At 38.4% G+C, this 17,313-nt stretch overlaps 1 protein-coding gene across 1 annotated transcript in view; it reads right to left on the bottom strand.

Annotated features, from left to right (window-relative positions):
- The window catches only part of LOC128638168 (uncharacterized), a gene marked incomplete in the record, with an annotated part of 174,028 nt that overhangs the window by 61,815 nt on the left and 94,900 nt on the right, over positions 1 to 17,313 (bottom strand). Inside the window, 2 exon segments of the mRNA XM_053690032.1 lie at positions 3,547 to 3,633; positions 11,278 to 11,479. Coding sequence (XP_053546007.1) covers positions 3,547 to 3,633; positions 11,278 to 11,479 — 289 coding nt within the window.

Below are 17,313 nucleotides of genomic sequence, written 5' to 3'. Positions count from 1 at the left end.
ATCTGCAGACTGGAGCTCACCGCTATTCTAATAAATGTATTAACCCCTAAAGCTAAGTCTAAGCCTAACACTAACACCCCCCTAAATTAAATATAATTTACATCTAACGAAATTAATTATCTCTTATTAAATAAATTATTCCTATTTAAAGCTAAATACTTACCTGTAAAATAAATCCTAATATAGCTACAATATAAATTATAATTATATTATAGCTATTTTAGGATTAATATTTATTTTACAGGTAACTTTGTATTTATTTTAACCAGGTACAATAGCTATTTAATAGTTAAGAACTATTTAATAGTTACCTAGTTAAAATAATTACAAAATTACCTGTAAAATAAATCCTAACCTAAGTTACAATTAAACCTAACACTATACTATCATTAAATTAATTAAATAAAATACCTACAATTACCTACAATTAAACCTAACACTACACTATCAATAAATAAATTAAATACAATTCCTACAAATAACTACAATGAAATAAACTAACTAAAGTACAAAAAATAAAAAAGAACTAAGTTACAAAAAATAAAAAAATATTTACAAACATAAGAAAAATATTACAACAATTTTAAACTAATTACACCTACTCTAAGCCCCCTAATAAAATAACAAAGCCCCCCAAAATAAAAAATGCCCTGCCCTATTCTAAATTACTAAAGTTCAAAGCTCTTTTACCTTACCAGCCCTGAACAGGGCCCTTTGCGGGGCATGCCCCAAGAAGTTCAGCTCTTTTGCCTGTAAAAAAAAAAACATACAATACCCCCCCCCCAACATTACAACCCACCACCCACATACCCCTAATGTAACCCAAACCCCCCTTAAATAAACCTAACACTAAGCCCCTGAAGATCTTCTTACCTTATCTTCACCATACCAGGTTCACCGATCCGTCCTGAAGAGCTCCTCCGATGTCCTGATCTAAGCCCAAGCGGGGGGCTGAAGAGGTCCATGATCCGGCTGAAGTCTTCATCCAAGCGGGAGCTGAAGAGGTCCATGATCCGGATGAAGTCTTCATCCAAGCGGGAGCTGAAGAGGTCCATGATCTGGATGAAGTCTTCTATCAACGGCATCTTCAATCTTCTTTCTTCGGGAGCCATCATCTTCCATCCGACGCGGAACATCCTCTTCTCCCGACGCCTACTAGCCGAATGACGGTTCCTTTAAGGGACGTCATCCAAGATGGCGTCCCTCGAATTCCGATTGGCTGATAGCATCCTATCAGCCAATCGGAATTAAGGTAGGAATATTCTGATTGGCTGATGGAATCAGCCAATCAGAATCAAGTTCAATCCGATTGGCTGATCCAATCAGCCAATCAGATTGAGCTCGCATTCTATTGGCTGTTCCGATCAGCCAATAGAATGCAAGCTCAATCTGATTGGCTGATTGGATCAGCCAATCGGATTGATCTTGATTCTGATTGGCTGATTCCATCAGCCAATCAGAATATTCCTACCTTAATTCCGTTTGGCTGATAGAATCCTATCAGCCAATCGGAATTCGAGGGACGCCATCTTGGATGACGTCCCTTAAAGGAACTGTCATTTGGCTAGTAGGCGTCGGGAGAAGAGGATGTTCCGCGTCGGATGGAAGATGATGGCTCCCGAAGAAAGAAGATTGAAGATGCCGTTGATAGAAGACTTTATCCGGATCATGGACCTCTTCAGCTCCCGCTTGGATGAAGACTTCATCCGGATCATGGACCTCTTCAGCTCCCGCTTGGATGAAGACTTCAGCCGGATCATGGACCTCTTCAGCCCCCCGCTTGGGCTTGGATCAGGACATCGGAGGAGCTCTTCAGGACGGATCGGTGAACCTGGTATGGTGAAGATAAGGTAGGAAGATCTTCAGGGGCTTAGTGTTAGGTTTATTTAAGGGGGGTTTGGGTTAGATTAGGGGTATGTGGGTGGTGGGTTGTAATGTTGGGGGGGTATTGTATGTTTTTTTTTTTACAGGCAAAAGAGCTGAACTTCTTGGGGCATGCCCCGCAAAGGGCCCTGTTCAGGGCTGGTAAGGTAAAAGAGCTTTGAACTTTAGTAATTTAGAATAGGGTAGGGCATTTTTTATTTTGGGGGTCTTTGTTATTTTATTAGGGGGCTTAGAGTAGGTGTAATTAGTTTAAAATTGTTGTAATATTTTTCTTATGTTTGTAAATATTTTTTTATTTTTTGTAACTTAGTTCTTTTTTATTTTTTGTACTTTAGTTAATTTTTAAATGTATTTATTTGTAGGTATTGTATTTAATTTATTTATTGATAGTGTAGTGTTAGGTTTAATTGTAGGTAATTGTAGGTATTTTATTTAATTAATTTAATGATAGTATAGTGTTAGGTTTAATTGTAACTTAGGTTAGGATTTATTTTACAGGTAATTTTGTAATTATTTTAACTAGGTAACTATTAAATAGTTTTTAACTATTTAATAGCTATTGTACCTGGTTAAAATAAATACAAAGTTACCTGTAAAATAAATATTAATCCTAAAATAGCTATAATATAATTATAATTTATATTGTAGCTATATTAGGATTTATTTTACAGGTAAGTATTTAGCTTTAAATAGGAATAATTTATTTAATAAGAGATAATTAATTTCGTTAGATGTAAATTATATTTAACTTAGGGGGGTGTTAGTGTTAGGCTTAGACTTAGCTTTAGGGGTTAATACATTTATTAGAATAGCGGTGAGCTCCAGTCGGCAGATTAGGGGTTAATAATTGAAGTTAGGTGTCGGCGATGTTAGAGAGGGCAGATTAGGGGTTAATACTATTTATTATAGGGTTAGTGAGGCGGATTAGGGGTTAATAACTTTATTATAGTAGCGCTCAGGTCCGCTCGGCAGATTAGGGGTTAATAAGTGTAGGCAGGTAGAGGCGACGTTGAGGGGGGCAGATTAGGGGTTAATAAATATAATATAGGGGTCGGCGGTGTTAGGGGCAGCAGATTAGGGGTACATAAGTATAACGTAGGTGGCGGTCGGCAGATTAGGGGTTAAAAAAATTTAATCGAGTGTCGGCGATGTGGGGGGACCTCGGTTTAGGGGTACATAGGTAGTTTATGGGTGTTAGTGTACTTTAGAGTACAGTAGTTAAGAGCTTTAGAAACCGGCGTTAGCCCAGAAAGCTCTTAACTACTGACTTTCTTCCTGCGGCTGGAGTTTTGTCGTTAGATGTCTAACGCTCACTTCAGACACGACTCTAAATACCGGAGTTAGAAAAATCCCATTGAAAAGATAGGATACGCAATTTACGTAAGGGGATCTGCGGTATGGAAAAGTCGCGGCTGAAAAGTGAGCGTTAGACCCTATTTTGAGTGACTCCAAATACCGGAGGTAGCCTAAAACCAGCGTTAGGAGCCTCTAACGCTGGTTTTCACAACTAACGCCAAACTCCAAATCTAGGCCTATGTGACTCATGAAAGTTTAATTCTGATTTCCATTTCTGCGTTCTGCCCTTCTACAGTAAATGCTGGTATCATAAAATGGTTCTGATGAAGAAAATGAAAGGATTTCAGTTGAATTCTTCTTGTTTACCTGGGAAATTACCGGAAAATGGTTGAGAGGACAAATATGTGATTCTTAATGCTGTGACTTGTTCCGCTTGCTGGAGAACACGAATATCTGCATGAGGTCAGAAGGAGGAACACAGTTATCCTAATACATCAAATGGTTACTCAGTAACGTTGTATTCTATACAGTTGTGTCTCACTATCAGGTAGAGTACGAGTTTTGCTTTGTATTTTAACACTGAAAAAATTGTCATTTTAGCGTTAAAACAGCAACGCAGCCATTACAAGTCTTGTCGGTATAGCTGTACCGCAAGCCTTTTAGCCTATAACGCAACTTCAGTCCCGCACTTGTAAAAATGACGTTTTTTTCATGGGACTTCCATAGCGCAGCCATTACGAGTTTTGCGGTGAGGCTAAAAAGCTTGTGTTCCAGTCGATACCGACACGATCCGTTTCACAATCTGAGAGCAGTAGTTATGAGTTTTATGCAAGAAAACTGTTACATAAAACTCATAACTAAAGTGTTACAAAGTACACTAACACCCATAAACTACATATTAACCCCTAAACCGAGGCCCTCCCGCATCGCAAATTCTATTTTAAAGTTATTACCCCTAATCTGCCACTCCAGACATCGCCGCCACTAATAACATTTATTAACCCCTATTCCCCTGCACCCCAACATCGCCCACACTATAATTAATCTATTAACCCCTATTTCGTCGCTCCCTGACATCGCCACCACTAAATAAAGTTATTTACCCCTAAACCTTTGGCCTCCCACACCACTACCACTAAATAAACCTATTAACCCCTAAACCGCCAGCCCCCCACATCACAACAACCTAAATTAAACTATCAACTCCGAAACCTAACACTAACCCTAACCCTAAACCTAACAGCCCCTAACTTTAACATAATTAAAATAGAGATAAATTAAAGTTACAATTATTAGCTAAATAATTCCTATTTAAAACTAAATACAAACTTACCTGTGAAATAAAACCTAAGCTAGCTACAATATAACTAATAGTTACATTGTAGCTAGCTTAGGGTTTATTTTTATTTTACTGGTAAGTTTGTATTTATTTTAACTAGGTAGATTAGTTAGTAAATAGTTATTAACTAGTTACTAACTACCTAGTTAAAATAAATACAAACTTACCTGTGAAATAAAACCTAAGCTACCTTACACTAAAACCTAGCATTACAAAAAATAACAAACGCAATTATCCAAAACAATACAAATTATTCCTATTCTAATACCCCATTTAAAAAAACCAAAAGAACACCCACAAAATATAAAAACTATCTAAATAAACCTAATCTACCCATTGCCCTGAAAAGGGCATTTGTATGGGCATTGCCCTTAAAAGGGTATTTAGCTCTTTTTCTTGCCCTGAAAAGGGCATTTAGCCATTTTAAGAAATGAAAGATAACAAATAAGGGGGGCGCTACAAAAAAGCAGCTATATAAGAGATCAATAATACTAAGAGTTGACACTAGTAAAAACTTATATACAATATATATATTTAATAATTTTAGGCAATAAAAATACATAAAACCACCGGTGGTATACAATGTATAAATTGTGTAAAAATGTATTTAAAATTGGTTGAAAATGTGTGAGAAATGGCCCCTATAAAAAATAATCAAAAAGACGTAGGCTGTCCGGAAATAAGACCCTCTATGTCCAAACAGGTAGTCTATAACAATTTCATGAATCACTGCTAGCAAATGTTCTGTTATAGTATTCCCATGTAATTAGCATGTAAAGAGAGATAGGGGGAAAGTAATTAGCATGTAAAGAGAGATAGGGGGAAAGTTCTGCTGTTAATGAATGCAATATAGTGTGATACACTCGGCTTCAATACGTTACGTTCCTGATATCTGCTTAGTCCGTGACTCACTCTTTCCCCAGAATCCAAAATCCTTATCGATTTCTCCGCTTATATGTGACGTGACTTAGCTTGCCCTTAGATCCGGCGTCCGTTGAAGGTCCAAGGCGGCGGTCCAAGGCTCAAGCGAAGGTCCAAGGCGGCAGTCCATCGATCTGACATGGAGGTCCTATTCATGCGATCGTCCGCCGCACACTGAGGATTGAAATGCAAAGTACCCCTTTTATACTGGGGGTACCATTATATTCCTAATGGCTGAAAAAATGTAATCAGCCAATAGGAATTAGAGCTGCTAAAATCCTAATGGCTGTTTAAATCAGTCAATAGGATGAGAGCTACTGAAACTCTATTGGCTTATTTGAATAGCCAATAGAATTCCAGTAGCTCTTATCCTATTGGCTGATTTGAACAGCCAATAGGATTTTAGCAGCCCTAATTCTTATTGGCTGATTCAAATTTTTCAGCCATTAGGAATATAATGGTACCCCCAGTATAAAATGGGTACTTTGCATTTCAATCCTCAGTGTGCGGCAGACAATCACATGAAGAGGACCTCCACGTCGAATCGATGGACCTCTGCCTGGTTTTACTTTATTTTTATTTTGGGGGGTGGGGGTTTGTACACTGTTAGGGGGTGTTTGTTTGTTTTTGTAAAAGAAGAGCTGATATCTTTAGGGCAATGCCCTACAAAAGGCCCTTTTAAGGTAGTTTATTATAGATTAGGATTTTTAATTTTGAGGTGTTTTTTTTAATTTTTAAAAGGGTATTAGAATAGGAGTAGGAATATTTTTTTATTGTTTTGGATAATTTCTTTTGTTATTTTTTGTAATGGTAGGTTTTTTATTTTTTGTAATTTTAGGTTTTAGTGTAAGGCAGCTTAGGTTTTATTTCACAGGTAAGTTTGTATTTATTTTAACTAGGTAGTTAGTAAATAGTTAATACCTTTTTACTAACTAGTCTACCTAGTTCAAATAACTAAAAAACTTAGCTATGAAATAAAAATAAAACCTAAGATAGCTACAATGTAACTATTAGTTATATTGTAGCTAGTTTAGGTTTTATTTCACAGGTAAATATGTATTTAGTTTAAAATAGGTATTATTTAGTTAATAATTGTAAATTTAATTTTGCTTTATTTTAATTATGTTAAAGGGGGTGTTAGGGTTATGGTTAGGGTTACGTTAGGGCTAGGATTAGGTTTAGGGGTTAATATAGTTTAATTTAGGTTGTTGCGATGTGGGGGGCTGGTGGTTTAGGGGTTAATAGGTTTATTTAGTGGTAGTGATGTGTCAGGCCAGAGGTTTATGGGTTAATAACTTTATTTAGTGGCGGCGATGTCGGGGAGCAGCGGAATAGGGGTTAATAGTTTTATTATAGTGTGGGTGATGTTGAGGTGCAGAGGAATAGGGGTTAATAACTTTAGTATAGTGGTGGCGATATTGGGAATGGCAGATAAGGGATTAATAGATTTATTTAGGTGGCAGTGATATCAGGAGCAGCAGATTAGGGGTTAATAACATTATGTAGGTGTCAGCGATGTCGTGGCAGCAGATTAGGGGTGTTTAGACGTGGGGTTTATGTTAGGGTGTTAGGTTTAAACATTACTTTTTTTTCCCCATAGACATCAAAGGGGCTGCGTTACGGAGCTTTTCATTCCGCGATCATATGTGTTAGTTTTTTCTGACACTCTCTCCCCATTGATGTCTATGGGGAAAGCGTGCACGAGCACTTGTTTTTTGTGCGGTAGCGAGCTCAACGCAACCATATCGTAGGCACAAGTCAACTGTTTCAAAACGTGAAATGGCTGATCTATAGAGGGTGAAATAACGCAACTTTTGTTGCATTCGTTAAAAACCCTCTAGTGCGTATAACTCGTAATCTACATGTATGTTCCTTAGTGTTTGTAGAACAGCAGTAGCACTTCTTATTACTCAGTAACTGTGTATTCTATACAGTTGTGTCTCACTATGTTCCTTACTGTTTGTAGAACAGCAGTAGCACTTCTTATTGCTCAGTAACTGTGTATTCTATACAGTTGTGTATCACTATGTTCCTTACTGTATGTAGAACAGCAGTAGCACTTCTTATTGCTCAGTAACTGTGTATTCTATACAGTTGTGTATCACTATGTTCCTTACTGTTTGTAGAACAGCAGTAGTACTTCTTATTACTCAGTAACCGTGTATTATATACAGTTGTGTCTCACTATGTTCCTTACTGTATGTAGAACAGCAGTAGCACTTCTTATTGCTCCGTAACTGTGTATTCTATACAGTTGTGTCTCACTATGTTCCTTACTGTTTGTAGAACAGCAGTAGCACTTCTTATTGCTCAGTAACTGTGTATTCTATACAGTTGTGTATCACTATGTTCCTTACTGTATGTAGAACAGCAGTAGCACTTCTTATTGCTCAGTAACTGTGTATTCTATACAGTTGTGTCTCACTATGTTCCTTACTGTTTGTAGAACAGCAGTAGCACTTCTTATTGCTCAGTAACTGTGTATTCTATACAGTTGTGTCTCACTATGTTCCTTACTGTATGTAGAACAGCAGTAGCACTTCTTATTGCTCAGTAACTGTGTATTCTATACAGTTGTGTATCACTATGTTCCTTACTGTATGTAGAACAGCAGTAGCACTTCTTATTGCTCAGTAACTGTGTATTCTATACAGTTGTGTATCACTATGTTCCTTACTGTTTGTAGAACAGCAGTAGTACTTCTTATTACTCAGTAACTGTGTATTATATACAGTTGTGTATCACTACGTTCCTTACTGTATGTAGAACAGCAGTAGCACTTCTTATTGCTCAGTAACCGTGTATTCTATACAGTTGTGTCTCACTATGTTCCTTACTGTTTGTAGAACAGCAGTAGCACTTCTTATTACTCAGTAACTGTGTATTCTATACAGTTGTGTATCACTATGTTCCTTACTGTATGTAGAACAGTAGTAGCACTTCTTATTACTCAGTAACCATGTATTATATACAGTTGTGTATCACTATGTTCCTTACTGTATGTAGAACAGCAGTAGCACTTCTTTTGCTCAGTAACTGTGTATTATATACAGTTGTGTCTCACTATGTTCCTTACTGTTTGTAGAACAGCAGTAGCACTTCTTATTGCTCAGTAACTGTGTATTCTATACAGTTGTGTCTCACTATGTTCCTTACTGTTTGTAGAACAGCAGTAGCACTTCTTATTGCTCAGTAACTGTGTATTCTATACAGTTGTGTCTCACTATGTTCCTTACTGTTTGTAGAACAGCAGTAGCACTTCTTATTGCTCAGTAACCTTGTATTCTATACAGTTGTGTCTCACTATGTTCCTTACTGTTTGTAGAACAGCAATAGCACTTCTTATTGCTCAGTAACTGTGTATTCTATACAGTTGTGTCTCACTATGTTCCTTACTGTTTGTAGAACAGCAGTAGCACTTCTTATTGCTCAGTAACTGTGTATTCTATACAGTTGTGTCTCACTATGTTCCTTACTGTTTGTAGAACAGCAGTAGCACTTCTTATTGCTCAGTAACCGTGTATTCTATACAGTTGTGTCTCACTATGTTCCTTACTGTTTGTAGAACAGCAGTAGCACTTCTTATTGCTCAGTAACTGTGTATTCTATACAGTTGTGTCTCACTATGTTCCTTACTGTTTGTAGAACAGCAGTAGCACTTCTTATTGCTCAGTAACCTTGTATTCTATACAGTTGTGTCTCACTATGTTCCTTACTGTTTGTAGAACAGCAGTAGCACTTCTTATTGCTCAGTAACTGTGTATTCTATACAGTTGTGTCTCACTATGTTCCTTACTGTTTGTAGAACAGCAATGGCACTTCTTATTGCTTAGTAACCTTGTATTCTATACAGTTGTGTCTCACTATGTTCCTTACTGTTTGTAGAACAGCAATAGCACTTCTTATTGCTTAGTAACCTTGTATTCTATACAGTTGTGTCTCACTATGTTCCTTACTGTTTGTAGAACAGCAGTAGCACTTCTTATTGCTCAGTAACTGTGTATTCTATACAGTTGTGTCTCACTATGTTCCTTACTGTTTGTAGAACAGCAATAGCACTTCTTATTGCTTAGTAACCTTGTATTCTATACAGTTGTGTCTCACTATGTTCCTTACTGTTTGTAGAACAGCAGTAGCACTTCTTATTGCTCAGTAACTGTGTATTCTATACAGTTGTGTCTCACTATGTTCCTTACTGTTTGTAGAACAGCAATAGCACTTCTTATTGCTTAGTAACCTTGTATTCTATACAGTTGTGTCTCACTATGTTCCTTACTGTTTGTAGAACAGCAGTAGCACTTCTTATTGCTCAGTAACTGTGTATTATATACAGTTGTGTCTCACTACGTTCCTTACTGTTTGTAGAACAGCAATAGCACTTCTTATTACTCAGTAACTATGTATTATATACAGTTGTGTCTCACTATGTTCCTTACTGTTTGTAGAACAGCAGTAGTACTTCTTATTACTCAGTAACTGTGTATTCTATACAGTTGTGTCTCACTATGTTCCTTACTGTTTGTAGAACAGCAGTAGCACTTCTTATTGCTCAGTAACCTTGTATTCTATACAGTTGTGTCTCACTATGTTCCTTACTGTTTGTAGAACAGCAGTAGCACTTCTTATTGCTCAGTAACCTTGTATTCTATACAGTTGTGTCTCACTATGTTCCTTACTGTTTGTAGAACAGCAGTAGCACTTCTTATTGCTCAGTAACTGTGTATTCTATACAGTTGTGTCTCACTATGTTCCTTACTGTTTGTAGAACAGCAATAGCACTTCTTATTGCTCAGTAACCTTGTATTCTATACAGTTGTGTCTCACTATGTTCCTTACTGTTTGTAGAACAGCAGTAGCACTTCTTATTGCTCAGTAACTATGTATTATATACAGTTGTGTCTCACTATGTTCCTTACTGTTTGTAGAACAGCAGTAGCACTTCTTATTGCTCAGTAACTGTGTATTCTATACAGTTGTGTCTCACTATGTTCCTTACTGTTTGTAGAACAGCAGTAGCACTTCTTATTGCTCAGTAACTGTGTATTCTATACAGTTGTGTCTCACTATGTTCCTTACTGTTTGTAGAACAGCAGTAGCACTTCTTATTGCTCAGTAACTGTGTATTCTATACAGTTGTGTCTCACTATGTTCCTTACTGTTTGTAGAACAGCAGTAGCACTTCTTATTGCTCAGTAACTGTGTATTATATACAGTTGTGTATCACTATGTTCCTTACTGTTTGTAGAACAGCAGTAGCACTTCTTATTGCTCAGTAACTGTGTATTCTATACAGTTGTGTCTCACTATGTTCCTTACTGTTTGTAGAACAGCAGTAGCACTTCTTATTGCTCAGTAACTGTGTATTCTATACAGTTGTGTCTCACTATGTTCCTTACTGTTTGTAGAACAGCAGTAGCACTTCTTATTGCTCAGTAACTGTGTATTATATACAGTTGTGTATCACTATGTTCCTTACTGTTTGTAGAACAGCAGTAGCACTTCTTATTGCTCAGTAACTGTGTATTCTATACAGTTGTGTCTCACTATGTTCCTTCACTATCCAAGAACTCTAGTCAATACTGTGAGGTCCCTCAAAGTATTTTAGTAAAGCAAAATTTAGATTGACAAATGTTTTGCCTGCTCTGCAGGTTATGAATGTGAAGGAGAGACTCCTTCTGATTATCCCGCCCTAAATGAGATATAGCCGGCGTATTGCTCTCAACAAAATACACACATACAGGTCTTTTACTGATATTTTTTAAATCTAACACATTCTTATAAATTCATCATTAAATATTTCTGTTTATTTACATTGTTTACACCGGGTGAATACGCACTCTCTGTTAATAATGTGAGTATATCCTGCTCAGCGCTACTCTGAGCGCTAAGTCTTCCTGAAGTGGAGCTGATACTCAGATTTTTTAGGAATGTCTTTTTCCTCTTTTGCTCCTCTTCTAGTTTTATACTGAGCTTATCAAGGTCTCGCTGAAGTGTCTTTTCCAAGAACGCTACAGTTTCGTCATGTTCCTTAATGAGTTTCTAGAATTTTAAGAAAAGAATGAGCAAGATGTAATCATGACAACTAATTAAAAAAAACACTTTCTGTGTTGCAGAGAACAATGTACATTTTGAGAAACATTCTTTAGAAAGACTAACGCCTAGATTTAGAGTTTTGCGGCCAAAGGGGTGCGTTGGCTACGCGTGTTTTTTTTTCCCTCGCACCTTTTAAACAACGCTGGTATTTAGAGTTCTCAGGAGGGCTGTGTTAGGCTCCAAAAAGGGAGTGTAGAGCATAATTTACCACCACTGCAACTCTAAATACCAGTGTTGCTTACGGATGCGGACAGCTTCAAAAACGTGCTTGTGCACTATTCCCCCATAGGAAACAATGGGGCAGTTTGAGCTGAAAAAAAACACCTGCAAAAAAGCAGCGTTCAGCTCCTAACGCAGCCCCATTGTTTCCTATGGGGAAACACTTCCTAAGTCTGCACCTAACACCCTAACATGAACCCCGAGTCTAAACACCCCTAATCTTACACTTATTAACCCCTAATCTGCCGACCCCGCTATCGCTGACCCCTGCATATTATTTTTAACCCCTAATCTGCTGCTCCGTACACCGCCGCAACCTACGTTATCCCTATGTGCCCTTAATCTGCTGCCCCTAACATCGCCGACCCCTATATTATATTTATTAACCCCTAATCTGCCCCCCCAACGTCGCCGCCACCTACCTACAATTATTAACCCCTAATCTGCCGACCAGACCTCACCGCTACTCTAATAAATGTATTAACCCCTAAAGCTAAGTCTAACCCTAACACTAACACCCCCCTAAGTTAAATATAATTTTATTCCAACGAAATAAAATAATTCTTATTAAATAAATTAATCCTATTTAAAGCTAAATACTTACCTGTAAAAAAAACCCTAATATAGCTACAATATAAATAATAATTATATTGTAGCTATTTTAGGATTAATATTTATTTTACAGGCAACTTTGTATTTATTTTAACCAGGTACAATAGCTATTAAATAGTTAATAACTATTTAATAGTTACCTAGTTAAAATAATTACAAAATTACCTGTAAAATAAATCCCAACCTAAGTTACAATTAAACCTAACACTACACTATCAATAAATTAATTAAATAAACTATCTACAATTATCTACAATTAAATCAACTAAACTAAATTACAAAAAAAACAAACACTAAATTACAAAAAAACAAACACTAAATTACAAAAAATAAAAAAAGATTACAAGAATTTTAAACTAATTACGCCTACTCTAAGCCCCCTAAAAAATAACAAAGCCCCCCAAAATAAAAAAATGCCCTACCCTATTCTAAAATAAATATTTTACAGCTCTTTTACCTTACCAGCCCTTAAAAGGGCCTTTTGCAGGGCATGCCCCAAATAATTCTGCTCTTTTGCCTGTAAAAAAACATACAATACCCCCCCCCCAACATTACAACCCACCACCCACATACCCTAATCTAACCCAAACCCCCCTTAAAAAACCTAACACTAAGCCCCTGAAGATCTTCCTACCTTATCTTCACCACGCCAGGTATCACCGATCCGTCCAGAAGAGGGTCCAAAGTCTTCATCCTATCCAGCAAGAAGAGGTCCAGAAGAGGGTCCGAAGTCTTCATCCTATCCGGCAAGAAGAGGGCATCCGGACCGGTAGACATCTTCATCCAGGCGGCATCTTCTATCTTCTTCCATCCGGCGCGGAGCGGGACCATCTTGAAGCAGCCAACGCGGATCCATCCTATTCTAATGACGTCCTAAGTCCGAATGAAGGTTCCTTTAAATGACGTCATCCAAAATGGCATCCCTCGAATTCCGATTGGCTGATAGGATTCTATCAGCCAATCGGTATTAAGGTAGGAAAAATCTGATTGGCTGATTGAATCAGCCAATCAGATTCAAGTTCAATCTGATTGGCTGATCCAATCAGCCAAACAGATTGAGCTCGCAATCTATTGGCTGTTCCGATCAACCAATAGATTGCAAGCTCAATCTGATTGGATCAGCCAATCGGATTGAACTTGAATCTGATTGGCTGATTCAATCAGCCAATCAGATTTTTACTACCTTAATTCCGATTGGCTGATAGAATCCTATCAGCCAATCGGAATTCGAGGGACACCATCTTGAATGACGTAATTTAAAGGAACCTTAATTCGGACTTAGGACGTCGTTAGAAGAGGATGGATCCGCGTCGGCTGCTTCAAGATGGTCCCGCTCCGCGACGGATGGAAGAAGATAAAAGATGCCGCCTGGATGAAGATGTCTACCGGTCCGGATGCCCTCTTCTTGCCGGATAGGATGAAGACTTCGGACCCTCTTCTGGACCTCTTCTTGCCGGATAGGATGAAGACTTCGGACCCTCTTCTGGACGGATCGGTGATACCCGGCGTGGTGAAGATAAGGTAGGGAGATCTTCAGGGGCTTAGTGTTAGGTTTTTTAAGGGGGGTTTGGGTTAGATTAGGGGTATGTGGGTGGTGGGTTGTAATGTTGGGGGGGGTTATTGTATGTTTTTTTTACAGGCAAAAGAACAGAATTATTTGGGGCATGCCCTGCAAAAGGTCCTTTTAAGAGCTGGTAAGGTAAAAGAGCTGTAAAATATTTATTTTAGAATAGGGTAGGGCATTTTTTTATTTTGGGGGGCTTTGTTATTTTTTTAGGGGGCTTAGAGTAGGTGTAATTAGTTTAAAATTCTTGTAATCTTTTTTTATTTTTTGTAATTTAGTGTTTGTTTGTTTTTGTAATTTAGAGGGTTTTTTTTTGTAATTTAGTTTAGTTGATTTAATTGTAGATAATTGTATATAGTTTATTTAATTAATTTATTGATAGTGTAGTGTTAGGTTTAATTGTAACTTAGGTTAGGATTTATTTTACAGGTAATTTTGTTATTATTTTAACTAGGTAACTATTAAATAGTTATTAACTATTTAATAGCTATTGTACCTGGTTAAAATAAATACAAAGTTGCCTGTAAAATAAATATTAATCCTAAAATAGCTACAATGTAATTATTCGTTATATTGTAGCTATATTAGGGTTTATTTTACAGGTAAGTATTTAGCTTTAAATAGGAATAATTTATTTAATCAGATTTATTTTATTTTGTTAGATTAAAATTATATTTAATTTAGGGGGGTGTTAGTGTTAGGGTTAGACTTAGCTTTAGGGGTTAATACATTTATTAGAGTAGCGGCGAGGTCCGGTCGGCAGATTAGGGGTTAATACTTGAAGTTAGGTGTCGGCGATGTTAGGGAGGGAAGATTAGGGGTTAATACTATTTATTATAGGGTTTTTGAGGCGGGAGTGAGGCGGATTAGGGGTTAATACATTTATTATAGTAGCGGTGAGGTCCGGTCGGCAGATTAGGGGTTAATAATTGTAGGTAGGTAGCGGCGACATGGGGGGGGGCAGATTAGGGGGTAATAAATATTATGTAGGGGTCGGCGATGTTAGGGGCAGCAGATTAGGGGTACGTAGGGATAATCTAGGTTGCGGCGGTGTGCGGTCGGCAGATTAGGGGTTAAAAATTTTTTAATAGAGTGGTGGCGATGTGGGGGGGCCTCGGTTTAGGGGTACATAGGTAGTTTATGGGTGTTAGTGTACTTTAGAGCACAGTAGTTAAGAGCTTTATGAACCGGCGTTAGCCCAGAAAGCTCTTAACTCCTGGCTTTTTTATGCGGCTGGAGTTTTGTCTTTAGATTTCTAACGCTCACTTCAGCCAAGACTCTAAATACCGGCATTAGAAAGATCCCATTGAAAAGATAGGATACGCAATTGACGTAAAGGGATCTGCGGTATGGAAAAGTTGCGGCTGGAAAGTGAGCGTTAGACCCTTTCCTGACTGACTCTAAATACCAGCGGGCAGCCAAAACCAGCGTTAGGACCCCCTTAACCCTGGTTTTGACGGCTAGCGCAGAACTCTAAATCTAGGCGTAAGAGATTATCTGTAGTATTTCATTTACATGGCACATAAATTATACATGGTCACATAGAAACACTATTCTGCTTTATTTGTGCTGGATGATTAATTAGTTTGGGCATTGTAGTGGGAAAATAAATTCTGTTTCCTATGTTAGATGCAAAGTTATGCTCACGTGCCCGTTAGGTGAGGCTGTGGCTAGTGGGCATATAAGAAGCAGGCTTACATACGTATGCCCCTATCACTGGCCATATTCTTATTTGAAGCAGAATGGGAGTGGAGTGCGACTGGAGTTAAACTTTGGTTAAGTGTTTAATTAATTGGAAGGAGTTACAGACAAACACTAGCGTTTGAAAATAAATCTGGTGAAAACATAAATTATGCTTACCAGATAATTTCCTTTCCTTCTGTACAGGGAGAGTCCACAGCTGCATTCATTACTTGTGGGAATACTGAACCTGGCCACCAGGAGGAGGCAAAGATACCCCAGCCAAAGGCTTAAATACCCCCCCCCCCCACTTCCCTCATCCCCCAGTCATTCTGCCAAGGGAACCAGGAACAGTAGGAGAAATACAATTTAGGGCCACCCAACTGAGAACACGTGCGGGAGCCTTTGGAATATCCCTGTACAGAAGTAAAGGATATTATCTGGGAAGCATAATTTATGTCTTCCTTCTTAATACAGGTAGAGTCCACAGCTGCATTCATTAGGTGTGGGAAGATTATGCCCAAGCTACAGAGTACACTGAATGCTAACGGGAGGGCAAAAAGAGAGGTGGCCCCCTCTAAGGGCACCACAGCCTGCAAACCCTTGCTTCGGAAGACTGCTTCACCGAAGCAGGAATCTTAATAAAATGTTGAAAGGAATGTAAGGAAGGCCAAATAGTCTGCCCACCAAAAAGAACCCTAGAGGCTTCATCTTAGAGGCCCAAGAGGATGCCACTGCTTGAAAAGACTGAGCTGTTAACCTCTGATGAGGCTAGCGTCCTGCTGAGTCATGACCCAAGCGGAAGATACTCCTCAAGCTAAAAATATAAGAAAGACTAAGAGCCCTCTGACCCTTACACTTCTCAGATAGATAATAAACAGAGAAAACTGTCTATTCTTACGTAGCCTGAAGATAGATCCTTAAGGCACTACTCCATATCAAGTAGAAAGCTTTCCTTCGCGAAGATGGAATAGGAGATAAAAATGTACCCAAACCTTCAGCTGAAAATGTGATATGACACAACCTTAGGAGAAATCCTACTTAAGTCTGCAGAATTGCCTACTATCATGGAACACCCAAAAAGGAGGGATGCCAGCAAGGCCGTAACTCAGAGACTTCTGCTCGCAGAAGTAAGAAAAGACGTAGAAGGACTATAAGATAACAACCTAGAAACAACATCATGCATAGGTACAAAGGTAGCCTGATGCAATACTATAAGAGCAAAGTCCAAACCCTAAGAAGGAGCATCCTAACTACACACCTGCCTGACCACAAAGTTCTAGTAAAAAATTGTACGTCCAGAAACTCAACGATCCTCTAGAGCCGGACAAAAAAAACCAGACATAGTCAATACTGTCCCAACAAGGAACTTAGCTAAGAGGCCCTTCTCCAGATCAAGTCAAGTCCTGGCAGGCCCATTAGAGTGCCAGGACAAACCATGTGCTTCCCAGATTAAGGGGTCCTCCACACCTGAGATAGATTACAAGGGACCAGCTACGCACTTCAAGGAGAGGACCATAACCTCTCCAAAAAACTGTCTCATCAGCTAAGACTAAGAAACATCTTTCAACCCATAGCAGAGAACAAAGATTTGAGGAAGTAAAAAGCGACCCTGTTCCAGCAGATCCCTGCAACAAGGACATACTTCATAGAGGCCAAACCACGAAATCAGGAACCACAACTTATGCGGCCTCAACGGAGCGGT

This window comes from Bombina bombina, chromosome 8 (genome assembly GCF_027579735.1).
Source record: "Bombina bombina isolate aBomBom1 chromosome 8, aBomBom1.pri, whole genome shotgun sequence".
NCBI lineage: Eukaryota > Metazoa > Chordata > Amphibia > Anura > Bombinatoridae > Bombina > Bombina bombina.
This window is presented reverse-complemented; position numbering and strand designations above follow the sequence as displayed.